Source organism: Notechis scutatus, chromosome 2, assembly GCF_049901735.1.
Source record: "Notechis scutatus isolate UNSWTSFEM ecotype Mainland chromosome 2, rNotScu1.2, whole genome shotgun sequence".
In the NCBI taxonomy this organism is placed as follows: domain Eukaryota; kingdom Metazoa; phylum Chordata; class Lepidosauria; order Squamata; family Elapidae; genus Notechis; species Notechis scutatus.
The window spans coordinates 214,047,171-214,062,214 of NC_142010.1; the positions used below are offsets into that span (position 1 = coordinate 214,047,171).

Below are 15,044 nucleotides of genomic sequence, written 5' to 3' on the forward strand. Positions count from 1 at the left end.
ACTGCAATTATCTTAATTGTATGCCAATTGCCAGTTACCTAAATCACAATCACATGACTGCATCGATGCTGTGATTATTGCATCTACAAGGACCAGTCATAAGTGTCCTTTTTAAAAATAATAATAATAATTCTTTAAAAACAAAAAATACAAAAATCTCATTTCTATTAGCAGTTATTGTGTCATTGTATATACATGCTTCTTATTTTGTGACTATACATTATTTTTATCCTTATTCTTCACCCATTCATACCACCTCTCCCATGTTGCATAGTATTCTCGATCCTCTTTGCCTTTCAGTTCCATAGTGAATTTATCTAGTTCAGCACAGTCCATTATTTTTTGAATCAAAACTTCATCTGTTGGTATTTTATCACTCTTCCAATTTTGTGCTAACGTGATTCTTGCTGCAGTGAAGATGTGTACAATAAGGTATCTTTTATCTTTACTCAAATTCCCTTTGATCATACCTAATAAAAACGTTTTGGGTTCCAAATTCTATTTGTACTGTATTTTGTAATCTCAAAAAGCCATCTCTGTATTTTCTTCCAGTATTTTTTATCATTGTATTTATTTTGCATCATATTTTTCTCTTTCTTAAATGTTTTTTTAGATCTTAAATCCTTCATTTCCCTCGCTTTCTTCCTTCCTTCTTTCTTAGATGAATTTTGGGGTTCATTGAAGATGGCGTCTTCATCTTCTTCTTGTTGTTCTTCAGCTTCCATCTGTATTGTCTGTTCATAGTTAACCAACGCCATTTCTAAAAAAAGAAAAGCTTTTTCCATACCATCTTTACAGGCTGCTTTTGTTTGCTCATATTCATCCCTCAGTTCCTCAAAAGAAAAAGCCATTATAGATCTTTTCTTTTCTTTTTTCCCTCTTTCTTCTCACACCAACCAAAATATTCCAAAAGAAAAATAAGACAATCCCAAAGTCCACAATCCTCAATCAATCCAAGCCAAGCCAAGATTCCCCCTTTCTCTTCCAGGGGTAGTATCAGACAAAGGAAAAAAGAAAATTCAAATCTGTGTTTTGAAGCCTTATTAAGATTTTATTTCTGTTTTCAAATCCTTAAGGCATCTCCTCCAACAAAATCCAACCAGATAAATATATTTTTTGTCCTCTCCCTTCCGACTTATCCCAAAAAGCTAGTTTTACCTGAAAAGAAAACAGGTTTCTCAATATCCATTTATTAATTCCGTCGGGGGGGAGAGTAAACTTTCCTTTCAGCACCTCAGAATTGCCGCTTATTTTCTCTTGTGGAAGGAATCATCCAAAAAGCCATCATTTTCAGGAATTAAATTAAATATATCTTAGAGTCCTGGGTCGACCGAGAAGACTTTCACTTTTAAAAACTTTCTCCTCTTCCTCCAGCGCATACTTGCCCAGCTGCCGGCTTCTTTGTGGCGGCCATTACGGACCGCCGCTGCACCGTCTTGGTAAAAGGAGGTTCTGCCGGCTAGGGAGGGGTCTGCAGCACCCCCAAACCCTTTCCCGGATCCCCCCTACCTTCAGCTGCCCCTGCAGGGCAGCCTTGCTCCGCACCCTTTCGGATCGGAGCCCCAAAAACGGCTAGCGCGGCAGGGATCGCGCAGCTTTGCAAATCCCTACCGCTCGCAAAACCGACAAACCAGTATTTTTTGACCTCTATACATTGCCACCACATATGGAAAAATGTTCCTTTCTTTTGTTTGCACTTCCAGCATTCTGATTTCAAGGTTGGATACATTTTCGCCAGTCGTGCCGGCGCTAAGTGCCATCTACAAAACATTTTATATTGATTTTCTTTGAATGCCGTCAACAAAGTCAGCTTCCAGTTCTCGGTGCAAGTCTTTTCCCACTCATCCAAATTTATATTATGACCCACATTTCTCACCCAGGCAATCATTGGTCCCTTAACAATTTCCTCCTCTAGTTCTACCTCCAGTAAATAATTATATGTTTGTGTTATAAATTTTATATCCTTGCCTGTCAAGATTTGGTCCAATTTTTGTAAATCTTTATCTATCCCTAGCTCCTTTACTTCTTTCTTAAGTGTCCTAATTCAGCACTATCATGAATTAGAATGGTTGATGTTCGAATGGTCCTTAAACAAGGAGTACCTGTACAGTCTGGAATTATTCAATTTGGAAAGCAACTGAGGAGAGAAATGACTAGAGTACATATAATCATGTTTGAAGAAAATGAGTATTTACATTTATCTTTAAGTAAAACACCCATTTTCAGCAATCTCTATGTATACCTGTCATGGATCCACCCCCGGACCACTCTCTGGATGCAAGTTTGAGTTGGCAGAGGAAAGCGCGGAGATGAGTGTTGGTCAGGATTGGGGCTCGGAGAGTGCTGGCCTGATGGAGCAGCCTTGATCAGCTGAGCAACAGGCTGAGACTGACTGAGGCAAGCAACAGCTGCAGAAAGTTGGCCAGGAGCCCCCAGGTAAGGACTGGAAATAGCTGTCGTCCATTAGCAATGAGGAGGTGAGTCCACACCTTCTCCTGATCCAAGGACACACAGAGCAGAAAGGAGACAGGCACACTGGTGGGTAGCTAGAGTATTTTCAAGGAAGTGACCTCACCTCTCATACAGGGCTGCACCAGCGTCTCCTACTTAATCCCGCCCTGAGGACTTGAATGTTGTTGGAGCAACACGCCCAGTTCTGTACCTTGTCTGCTTGTGCTATCTATCCTGACTCGTTCAACTTGTGGATTGTTTTCCTGGACTTCACATATGCCTATGGGACTCTGTTACCCAGTGACTCCTGCCATACTGAGCTCAGAATCCAGACCAGTGCAACGGGGTTGCTTTCTGAGGACCTCTATGGAAGGTTTGAATAAACACCCATAGAACTCTTGCTGTATCTATGTGTGTATGTGGGGAGCAGGGCAGTATAGTACCGATCTATCCTGAAGCCTTCGTTGTCCTACTTATGAAAGTTAGGGTCCTTGAAATTAATTATAATAAAATATTGAAAACTATAGAAGGTGTGAGAAGCAAAATTATAAAATTACAAAATTGGCAGTCTATAAAGAAAATCAATACAAAATGTGTTACCGGTGGTACCTGGCACCCTCAAGGCTGGATAATATGTACCCAAATTTAAGTTCGCTTTGCTGGAAATGTAAGCAAATGAGGGGTACTTTCTTCCACGCTTGGTGGCTTTGCCCAAAAAGTAAAAAATACTGGAAAACATTAGAATTTGGATAAAATAAATTACAAATATTCAATTAGAATTAGGCCGAAGTATTTTTATTGGGAATGATAAAAGGTGACCATGCAAAAGAAATGAAATATTTAATTCTCCATATAATTACGGCAGCAAGAATTGCATGGGCACAATGCTGCAAGGGTGAACAAATGCCAACAGACAATTTGACAATTCAGAAGGTTCTTGATTTCGTTTGCAACAAAACGTCATATACTACGTATTGTACATACTTTGTTTTTTAACCTTTAATAAAGTTTATTAACAAAAAAAGATGTGAGATGGATTAGTGAAAATAGAGAATATTAATTTAAAGTTGAATATATGTCTAGGAAAGCATTTCCGTATGTGTTGAATTGTATCTTTTAGAACAACCAACTGACACAGAAAACTGAGAAACCTGGAGATTGTAATTCCAACATATCTAGTGGCAACAGGTTTGGAAACTCACTATTGGATTACAACAGACAACATTCATGAGATTTTCAAAGCAAGGTTTCTCTCAAAAGTATCTAGCTGCCTGTTCATCTGTCTATAGAATATGTCCATGCATTTAATTCTAGGTATATACATATGGAGAAATAATCAATGATTTTTGTTTTGCCTTCTCACATACTATTCATTACCAAAGAAAACAGATAAAGTACTCAAACTACTCCTGTTGCACCATTGTCAATGAAAGCAACTATAAAGAGTTTGGCCAGAATCAAATGTACAGAACCTACACTGGAATTGCAGAAAATTGACCTGTGTTCTCTTGTGTGTTTTGCTGACTAGGGTAATGAGATGGTAAGGGCTAAAATGTTTCTAATCCAAGAAATAATTTATTTTATGTCACATTTGTCGTCATTGACAGCATTGGTTTTGTCTGACTTTTATACTAAGCCTTGAATTAATTGCTCTCAATTAATCTCTTCCAGTCTTTGATAGCTTATTTATCAGACAGGGAAAGATAGATTTAATGGTGCTTGCTTGAAACAGATTCTTTAATTGGAAACACCAGAGTGTTTAGCTCACTTTGTGTTCTAGCAATTAAGGACAATTTGGAGAAGGGGTTCTCCCCCCACTTGCACTATTGTCTCCTTGATTAGATTTCCAAAGAAGTAGACAAAAGAAATGACAATACTACCTGGCAATATTGGTTCAAATAAAAGCCCAACAGCCGAATTACTTACTATGAGAAATGTGAGCCATCCCCATCCATTTCAGCATTGTCTTATATTTATTTCATTTTATCTTTGTCTCCTGAGCAAAGCACATGGCTACATTTCTTACAAAATGCATGTCCACCACGTTCTTTTCCACAATTATGCATCGCTCCAAATAAGCCAAATCAACAGGAGAAATTATTTTTCTTGATTAAGGACCCACATTTCTCTGGGGATGAAATGAAACAAACAATTAATCTTTCCTTATTTGTTCTCAGAAAGAGCAACATTCTTCATGTGTACAATAGCCAGGTACCTGTGGCAGCTAGTCGGCAGCAATTAGGCTTGAGCTGAAAATGAATGGACTTAAGTCAGAGAGCCTAATCTGCTGAGAGTTTCTACTAGAGGGCAAGGTTACGCTGGGAAAATTCCCTTGTTGTGGAAATACTGTTAAAAAATTACCTCTTGACTTCGGCATAATTAACCAAGCTTGGGAATTTATATGAACTAGGTAATTGGAAAGAATTAGCAAGAGATATATACATTAATCTTCACCAGTTACAAGGTGTTTAATGAAATTAAAGTGCCAGATCTACTTCATGCTTTATTTTAGTTTATGCAAACTTTAGGAATTTCACCTGTAGATCAAGAATATGCAAGGAGGCAATGAAAATGGAGCACATGCAAGAGAATAAAAGAAAAGCATCTTTCTTATTGGCATTCATTCTTACTATTCCTTGCTTCTTTCCATATCAACAATAGAATCAAAGTACTTTTTGTGAGTTGTTTGTAATGAAAGTCTAACATGCCTTCAGCAAAACATACTAAATCCAAGTTAGTAAAATATTAAAATGTTGAAGACTTTTGTATAATTTAGCATTGATAACATAGATGATATTTAAGAAAGACAAACTGTATGACTGATCTTTTTTCTCAATACATATAGATTTTATCCACCTTTTAAAATAATTTCTATATTTCTTGCTAATGTAGTGTGAAGTATAACAACTGAAATTTGCTTCTGCTTATCTAATTCTTATAACAAGAAGAAGGCTCTGTAAGTTGACTACAACACTGAACAGAATTAGAAAACTTCAGGTCCCAACAAAGAGAACAACAAAACAAGGATTTCATTTCTCATCAAATAGAATAAAATGAAACACAATATTCTTTTGAAATGTAAGTTTATCATCCATTATTGTAAAGATGTACCCGATCATTTTCTAACTCAAAGTGCAACAATGACACCAATCATCTCAATAAAGTACAATCTAGTTTTCAATTTAAGTTTTGCACTAAAACTATTTCAGTCTACTCTCCCATGTGAGACAAACAGAAAATACAACTTTATTCCTATTTTGGAGAAGGTATTGAGAATTGGTTGCTAATTGACTATATTATCCAGCCACCTCCAAAGCATAGATTGGTGGCAAAGGACTTACCAGTTTCCAACATAGGCCCTATTCCCAAACATTAAAAAAAAACCTCCAACTAAGCTAAGTCAAAAGTAGTTCACTATCTCATTTTCAAATAACCTACATTTTGTAGTTCCTTCAACCACAGCTCAGAAATACTCCATGTTTGCTGCAGAGTCCACTGTTTAATCTTTAATACTTTAGATAGCTTGTAATCTGTACATTGTTTTTAAAAGTTATTTTAAAAAAATAAAACAAAAAAAGATTTGAGTTTGACTCTGCAAGAATTTCCCTCAGAGTTAAGTGAAAATTATTGATATTTCTATTGTTAGCAGAATTTGCTGTTTCCCCTGTTGAAAAAGCATTGTTATATGTTATCAGATAGTTAAAATAAATACTTAATGAAGCTTTGTTGGTGTACTATATATCCTTCATTTATACTCTTACCAACAATGATGGATTTAAGTTATTAACAAATCAAAAAAGATGGATGTTCTTCTGCTTTTCTTAATCTTCATCATCATCTAGATCCATTTAAAGATATGTGGTGCACTAACAAATTTAGTTAAGGTTTCAATAAAATCAGTAAAATAATCTACCCTGTTACATTGAGTTTGCATTGATCAATAAAATCACTTGCACTAGGAAAGTACTGTTAACCACTGACAATCCTAGCCATTAATATTATTTAACACACTCCTCACAATCTTTAATGAGGATAAAGAACATTTTGGTTCTTCACACTTATCATACTGCTCTTCCCAGAGATCTGTATAAATAAAACACAAAAGTGATCATTTAAAACTAATCAGGGTTTCAGAGGGACAAGGACACTGAATAATTTCTGCTAAGTTTTCTGTGTGATTAATAGAAGTCCTCAGTGGCTTTCTTAAAAAATAAAAATAAAACTGAAGTTAAATATATTTGCATATATTCTGAGTAAATTTCTATAGTTTACACCATCAGAAAGCCCATTTCCAGATATTTATTTCCTAATACAACAAATAAAAACCCTCAGAAGCTTTTACTATAAGTCTAACATATTTTGTTCAGTATCAGGTTGAGAAAGGCTAATATATTGTTAGTTGAAATAGTATATTCCTAAGTTCTAGGTTTGGTGACATAGAAAATGTTACAATTACAATATTTATTGGTGATAAAAGTATATATGGAACTTCATTAAGTTACAAAATATATGTATTAATAACCATGCAAAATCATTGGGAAACAGGGAAACGAGGTGGAAATTGAATTATAATTTTTCCTCTTAAACTGAGGAAGGTAATTTCTGAATAGAAAATAAAATTTCATTTTATTTACGTGAATAAGTCTAAACAGGATTTAGATAAAAGGAAAATAAAAGCTTTCTTCAGATCCTTGAAGCACTGACAATGACTGATGGGGTTATTTTTTTCCCTTCCAGGAGTAAGAAAATTCTTGAATAAATTCTGAACACAAGTTAAAAGATGGGGAGTGTGAATTCTCATGTTTATCCAAACAGTGCCAAACTAGATTAACCTAGTAGCTTTCTAAGGTATGAATCTACAACTTGTAGCCAATATGAACCATTCTGACCCCAAGAGACTACTCTTCACTCTATTTTAAGTTTTGTTTTACCAACTGTGTTGTTAAAATTGGAAAAATGGTAGAAGAAGGAATTTGTCTTTAATTTATTTCCCTATCTATCTACTAGGACTACTCAAGGAATCTTAAAAGAACTCTTTAAAATACTGTGTTGTTGAAACATTTACTTCTAGATCTCATGAATAAAAATAACACATCAGAAATGAACTAGCTGATTCTTTCTTCCATTCCACATACCTGGAGCAGACCACAATAGTATCAGACTGACAACTTACATAGCTTAATGTCCCTACACAAATGGCATTCAACACAAGAACATTAGACACGCACATGACATAATATACCGTATTTATCGGCGTATAACACGCACAGGCGTATAACACGCATCTTCATTTTAAGAGGGAAATTTCACCCCCACTCCCACCCCACGCGCGCTTCAATCCACAGTGTCCCATTCTGCCTGCCTGCCTGCCTGCCTTAGTTTCTGGTTGTTTGGGAGCAGCTTCGGCTGAGAATAATAACTATTCGCCTCTTTTACTCAGCCGAAGCTGTTCCGATTCAACCATTAACGAAGGCAGGCAGGCAGGCAGAACGGAGCACGGCGGGCGGGCGGGCGGGCGGGCGGACGGGGTGGGGGAGAAAGGCGACAGGAAAAGCCCCCCCCCCCGCTTCTTTGAAGCAGTTTCTTCCTGTGCTGGTGGAGGAGCGAGACAGCGACTGAGAGAGCTGACCCAGAGAGAAGGACAGGCTTCGGTTGCTTCCTCCCTCCCCTTCTTTCATTTGTGTCCTTGATCCCCGATCCCAGCAGCATTCACCGAAGGCTTCTTAACATTATATCGGCGTATAACACGCATACATCATTTGCCCCCTATTTTCAGGGGGAAAAAAGTGCGTGTTATACGCCGATAAATACGGTACATACTGTCATTTGCTTTCCTACAGATACTAGTGATTTTTCATTGTTTACTACATGACTGCAGGGGAGAACTTCTTCTATCCTTTAGATCAGGCCTGTCAAACTCATGGCTTGTGGCCTGAATGTGTCACACCCTTGCCACATCCACGCCCAGTTTAGCAAAGGGAAAAAAGTCATTATACATCATGTGATGTTGCCATGACGACGTGAGTTTGACACCCATTTTAGATGCTCTGTCCAAGTTTTTAGAATACAAGCAAACTACGATTGTAAAATCACAGAAATTATCCAAGAATAGAAGGCAACAAGAAATATGAGCAGAATAATGCTTTCCTTCTATATTATTTCTCCAAGCACCTTCGGTTTCTTTATATGTTAAACAGAACATTTTAATATTAATGTTACAGTGGATAAAGAGTATTAGATAAACATAGAACAACCTGAATCAATGCTATTTATTTAAACCAAGTTTTTCTCTTTGCTATAACCATGTCTTTGTCCTTTGCAAATGACAATTGGGACTGCCTTTAAAACAATATATTTGTAAAAAGCTCAGATATAAATATTTTAGAGAGACACAAATAATATATTGCTAGCGTGGTTGTGTGTAAAATAACAGCAGACTTCAATGATCACTTTTAAGTACAGCTTAAAGCACCTGGCATTCAAAATTGTAATATTGCTTGTGAGGAAAGATTTGTCTGTTCACTGTTAAAAATAGCTTACCTGTAAATAAAATTCTAATCCTTGCCGACGCTGTTCCAAAACTTTGGGCACCCAGTTCCTCACATGCTTTGAAGGGATTTCTGGAGTTCTTATGAATTTTTTAAGCTAAAAATATGAGCAAAGAAATAAACTGTCCGATCAATATAACAGATTCTTTAAAAATAAAAACTTACAACATGAGAAATAAACAAATTGGGAAAGAAGACAAAAAATCAATAAACTAAGTGTTGCTATGAAAAACCTCTATGACAATAAATGGGCTTATTCAATTATAAAAGATATTGGTGCTGCAAATTTGAAATAAACACTTGTAACAGCTAACAGACTGGGCAATTTCTTAAGTTGGGAACTAAACATTTTGGTATGTCAGCTAAATACTAACTAACCAATATACAACTCTAATAAATCCTAAAGAATGGAGTTTAACTCTTATTTTAGCATGTACTCTTGAGCATTAAGTTTAAAAACATAATCTTAAAAACTGTACTATATGGTCAAAATGCTTTTCTTTTCTTGCAGGATGGGCAATTTAGAAAACAGCAAATACAGAAAAATGAATTGTCTATGAAAAATACAAATGGTTTGGTTTTGAGAGAACATCTTATGGCAAGAATTTCAAAATCTAAAAAATAAGGAGACCACAAAAAAATGAATGAACTAAGTCTCAGAAATTACAGGAAAGGCAGACTGAGTGGTAGCAACGTGTATGAGTATATATTATTATTCCTCTCCCTTTTTGGCAGTGGAAATTATTAAAATGAAACAACTGTGATTTTCCTTTCAGTCTTCATAATTTGACAGAATTGAAAAAGTAGCTGAATATAAAAGTAAAAAAAAAAACCAAAGCGAGTTCTTTTATCGTATGGATTATGTTCACAGATTTCAGGTTCAAGTGATAGTCAAAATCATTAGCCAATAAGCAAAGTGTGCATTTCCAAAATTTGTAAAATTGACGCAGATTACAGAGACAAAAAATATTAATCTCAAAGCAAAAGAAAGTCACTTTTAAAGAACATACTTTCCAATTTTCTGGGTAGTATTCAAATTTGTATTTTTGTAGCAAAGTAACAAGGAATCTGCTTATTCTCCAAGATGTGATAGCACAGGTGTCACAGGAATGGAAAATGTTTGATGTGTGTCTGAGGTAAACGCCACTACATCTTGGGTAACATGCCATTGTTCACCAAAACCCAACAATTACTTAAAAGCACATCCCATTCTTTGTGTGATTTTCAGGGGCTGTGGATGAGTTGTGATCTTGTACAACTTCTAGAGGTCAAGCAAGAGGGCCATGTTCTTGCATGGCCTCTGGAGCCTGTGTAAATTCAGCAGGAATGGGATGTGCTTTCATGCAGTTCTGGAGGCTGCGGAGGCTGTGAAAGGGCATTTTCCAAAGCCACTTCAAAAACAAAGGCCTTGTGTGTCCTGGAGCAGCCTTGTGTGTCCTGGAGCAGCCTTGTGTAGGTTGCAGGGCCTGTTAACAGAAAGCAAATACCACTTGGAGATAAGTGGCAAGTGGCAGATAATGGGGAACAGTGGGCTGCAAGACAATCACACACTTGGGGAATGTCACAAGGTGGCCTTTTTGAATTGAGGCCTGAGATGCCGAAGCCCTGGAAGACTGAAGTTGAGGCCTCCTCTACTTTAGGCCCAGCTTTGGCACTGCCACATAGTGAGTTCAGTGAGATCTAGATGACCTGGAGATACCAGTAGTTGTTTTGTGTGTGTGTGTGTGTGTGTCACTTGCCAGCAGAAAAAAGTTAGGTATTTTCTGAATTTTTGACCTGCTAAGCCCAAAAGATTTGCCATCACTGTGCTAGGACCCTCAGATCTGACCTGCAAAAATTTAGACAACTGGAAGACAGCAACAAAGAAAAAGAAAAAAAGAAAATAAAATGTTAATTATTTGTGGCTATCTACTAGGCACCTCAAAGTGGAAAAATTATGATTGGCTTAAGTATGAAAGAATCTTCTACAACTACAAAATTATGGCTTTGTTTTGGCTGATTTATAGCCAGATTGATAAGTGAATATTCCTGTCCAGAGTTTATTGATGTTTTTAAAATGGGAAAGCGGGATATGAATATTAACAAAATCAATTCCTCTCCAAAAATCTGTAAGGGATCTAGTGATTGTGGTATATCTTGGCAATTGTGGCTTTTACGTGCCCTTGGATAAATTACCTTTTTTTTTTACTGTAGATGAGAGACCTTTACTTCCTTTGTCTCATTAGCAAAAATAATACTTATCTATCAGGATTCCAATAAAGGGTATGATTAACTCATTTAACACACAAAACAGGCTGCATTAAAAATAAAAAATAAAATAAAAAGAAAGATGACAAGTACAGTTTACCTATAGTTTAAATAAGGAGAAGTGGTACTCTCCAGGTATTTTATCAGTACAAAAATTGTGTGAAGGGGTGGAGATCAAAATCAAAAGGACATTCAAACTCGACTTTGACATGTAATGCCCACAGGAGTAGAGTAATTTACATTTCATCTTTCATCCTGAGGAGATGTCATCTGACTAAAAGCTGTGTCAACAAATGTTTCAAGTCATGAGATTTGAATATCAAAGAAAAGAAAGTCTACTGTTCAGGAAGGAGTTCACAGATGCCAATTTACAATTGCTTGTTTAAACCAGGCTTCCATAATCTGGTGTTGTGCTACAACTACTATTTCTGATAGGTATGTGGAAAGCTCCAACATGATCCCATGTTCTGATAACCTTAAGCAGGTCTGAATTTGTAAAAGATCATGATTGAGGCACAATCATAGCATAATCAATCTATGGCTCTCTTTAAATATGGAAACTGGTGATTCATATAGGGAAAGCCTAGAATTTTCTGGCATAGATTTTAATTCTTCTGGATTTGCACTTTAATAAAAGTTTGTGGGATATTTGTTTGTTATTTTTATTCCTTTGCCTAAGTTTAGCCCATCACCCACCTTTGGGTGAGGGCCTGACCTTAATTTTATCTGGGTCGGTGGGCTGCTATATAAAAAGAGTAGTACCCCATGCTTGATCAGAAGAGAATGGAATACCTTACTTTCTCTGTCCAGAAAGGGTATTTCTGGACCCTACCTACCTACTATCTACTACTTATCTTTAATTTTTAAAAAGTGGACAGTAATGTAGGTAAAGTATAAGCTTCCTTATCATATTCAGAAATCAAGTGCAGTCATTACTTGGGAATGAATGGAAATTGACTACAGACAGTATTACTTGAATAATTTACACACTATACTTACTTTTTTATGGAGAGCATGGAATTCACTATATCTTTTTTCAACAAAATGCTTTCTTCCATTCATTAGTACTTCTATCTTAAAGACCTGTGAAAATAAAAGATTACTTTTATGTATTTCCTGATATGTTTGTTTTGTGATCAATTTCTTTGCTTTAATTACTGTAGCCAATCTTTTCTACCTCTAAAACCGCACAACACTCGGGAGATACCAGGATGCAACATTGATTAACGAGCACTCTGATGCCTTTAACCAAGTGTTTCTTTAAATCCATCTAAGGATTAAAATGTCTTGTGCCTAAAAAGTCTATTTTATTCCCTACTCTTATTCCTAGACATTATCTGCATTTGCAACTGAATATTTTATCCCACAGGCAATACAGTGATGGAACTTTATTTTAAAGTGAAAAATAAGTGAGAAACATTTGTGGTTTTTTTGATTCATGTATTATACACGGTACATTCACAACATATAGTGATAGGTGTCCTGCAGGCTACTCTACTTTTTTGTATCTTTACTGCATGAGATATAAATACAAATATTACATCATAGGTTAATTTCTGCCCTAACCTATATACTCATGTTTAGTCTCAGCTGGACCTTTTTTTTGTATTTAAACTACTTTTAAAAATGTGATGCTGACTTGTTTTCTTAGCATGATGAGTATGACAGCTTTGGATGCTGTCTGTACAAGGTTGAAAGGCCAGATGAAGCAGCTCTGTAGATACGCTAATTAGTAGCCACTAACATGACATTTTCTTGATTTCCAGGTCACTAGATCAAATCTTTAGGGCAGGTGACAAGAAATATCTCATTGCTCATGAAAACACAACCTAGTGAAACCAAGATCAAAATTGCATAATAAGACAATCTATTTACAATGAGTAAATATTCTTACCTTCAGAAAAAAAAAGAAAAATAGATTGAGACAGTGAATATAATAATAATAATAATAATAATAATAATAATAATAATAATAATAATAATAATAATAATAATAATAGCAGCTATTTTTCCTCCACTCTTGCTCTCAGCACTGGCTCTCCACAGGGTTGTGTGCTTTTGTATTCACTCTACACCTATGACTGCACTCCCTCTTGTCCCACTAACTCTATAATAAAATTTGCAGACAACACCACGTTGGTGGGACTCATATCAGAAGAAGACGAGACGTCCTATAGGTCAGAGGTTCTCAGACTGGTCTTGTGGTGCAAGAGTCATAATCTCGCCCTGAACATCAAAAGACCAAAGAATTGATTATAGACTTTAGACGATGCAAAGCAGAACCTCTCCCACTATATATCAATGGAGATTGTGTGGAAAGAATTCATAGTTTTAAATTTCTAGGAACTCATATTTCCAACAACCTTACTTGGTCGGTCCACACTATGGCCACTGCAAAGAAGGCCCAACGGCGTCTGCACTTTCTGAGGCTGCTGAAAAAGAATGGGTGGAAATTGCTGGTTACTTTTTACCATCGAGAGCATTTTGTCATACTGTGTAATGGTGTGGTATGCTGGATGCTCTGTAGTGGATAAAAGATGCTCCAGAGAGTTATAAACACAGCACAAAAAATCATCAGTTGCTCTCTTTCTTCTTTAGAAGAGATTGCGAAGACCACACTCCTCTCTAGAGCACTAAAAATCTCTACAGACCGTTCTCATCCTGGTTATTCATATTTCAAACTGTTACCATCAGGGAGATGTTATAGGTGTCTTAAAATGAGGAGTAATAGACTGAGAAACAGTTTCTTTTCCAAGGCAATAATTGTCTTGAATCAAGACAATTTGTGATCTAGTCCTATGTATAAAGTGGCATTTTTAAACTATCTAATTTACTATATGTTTTAGATAGGTTTTAGACTAGGTTATTATTATTATTATTATTATTATTATTATTATTATTATTATTATTATTATTATACTCTGTAGTGTGATTGTGATGTGGTGTTTGGGGCACTGTGCTGGAGTAGCTTTCAAATTTCATTGTATCTGTAGAATGCAATGACAATAAAGGTATTGTATTGTATTGTATTGTATTGTATTGTATTGTATTGTATTCTATTGTATTGTATTGTATTGTATTCTATTGTATTGTATTGTATTCTATTCTATTAATAGATGCTTGAGATTTCTAAGTCTAAAACTGTGTTAAGCATACTTTTTTAAAAAAATGAATTTGTGAAATAATGTTAGGAAATTTTCAAAAAAAGAGAACTATGTAACTTTGTCTGTTACAGATATCTGGGCATTTATTTGGCAATGGAATCCAGCTGAGAGATTGACAGCCAATAACCTGCAATGTTACTTGGAATGCATTCAAGCTTGTTGTCTCAAGGAAGTGGATAAGACTTCCCTATATATATATATTTATTTTTCAAGTATTTTTAAAAGAATGAATTTTGGTGAAATGCACTTATGTGAAAATTTGCAACTTTATTTTGCCTCTAAACCATTTCATATCTATAGCAAATTAGCAAATTTACACAATGCAATAGGCTGTAGTATGATTTGATTATAGCTTGGTGTATTATATGAATCCAACCCAATTTGTAAATCAACATTTATGATTTAACATTATTGATGAATCCATACATAAAACACATTATACAAGCACAACTTAGTAATTATGAGTGAACTGGAACAATAAAGTTATCCAGGTAGTATAGTGGTAAGTAGGTGGCATCAAGTGATTACCTAGTAAATAGAAGCTCAATCTAGAGAAGGCTGGTTTTCTTTATATAGGTATGGCTTTTGAATCAAGGAAGTAAGATATAATAAACCTTTTTTGGGGGGAATGGAG

At 35.7% G+C, this 15,044-nt stretch overlaps 1 protein-coding gene across 6 annotated transcripts in view; it reads right to left on the minus strand.

Annotated features, from left to right (window-relative positions):
• Positions 1 to 15,044, minus strand: part of SNX24 (sorting nexin 24) — a 91,210-nt gene that overhangs the window by 29,368 nt on the left and 46,798 nt on the right. For all 6 annotated transcript variants that reach the window (XR_015748111.1, XM_087958016.1, XM_087958018.1 and 3 more), the window contains exons 2-3: positions 12,246 to 12,329; positions 8,992 to 9,096 (exon numbers count right to left, since the gene is read on the minus strand). Coding sequence is in view for 5 of the 6 variants with exons in the window: in XM_087958016.1 (XP_087814142.1) it covers positions 8,992 to 9,096; positions 12,246 to 12,329 (189 nt within the window). In the remaining variant the exon portion in view is untranslated. The remainder of the gene's footprint in view (positions 1 to 8,991; positions 9,097 to 12,245; positions 12,330 to 15,044) is intronic.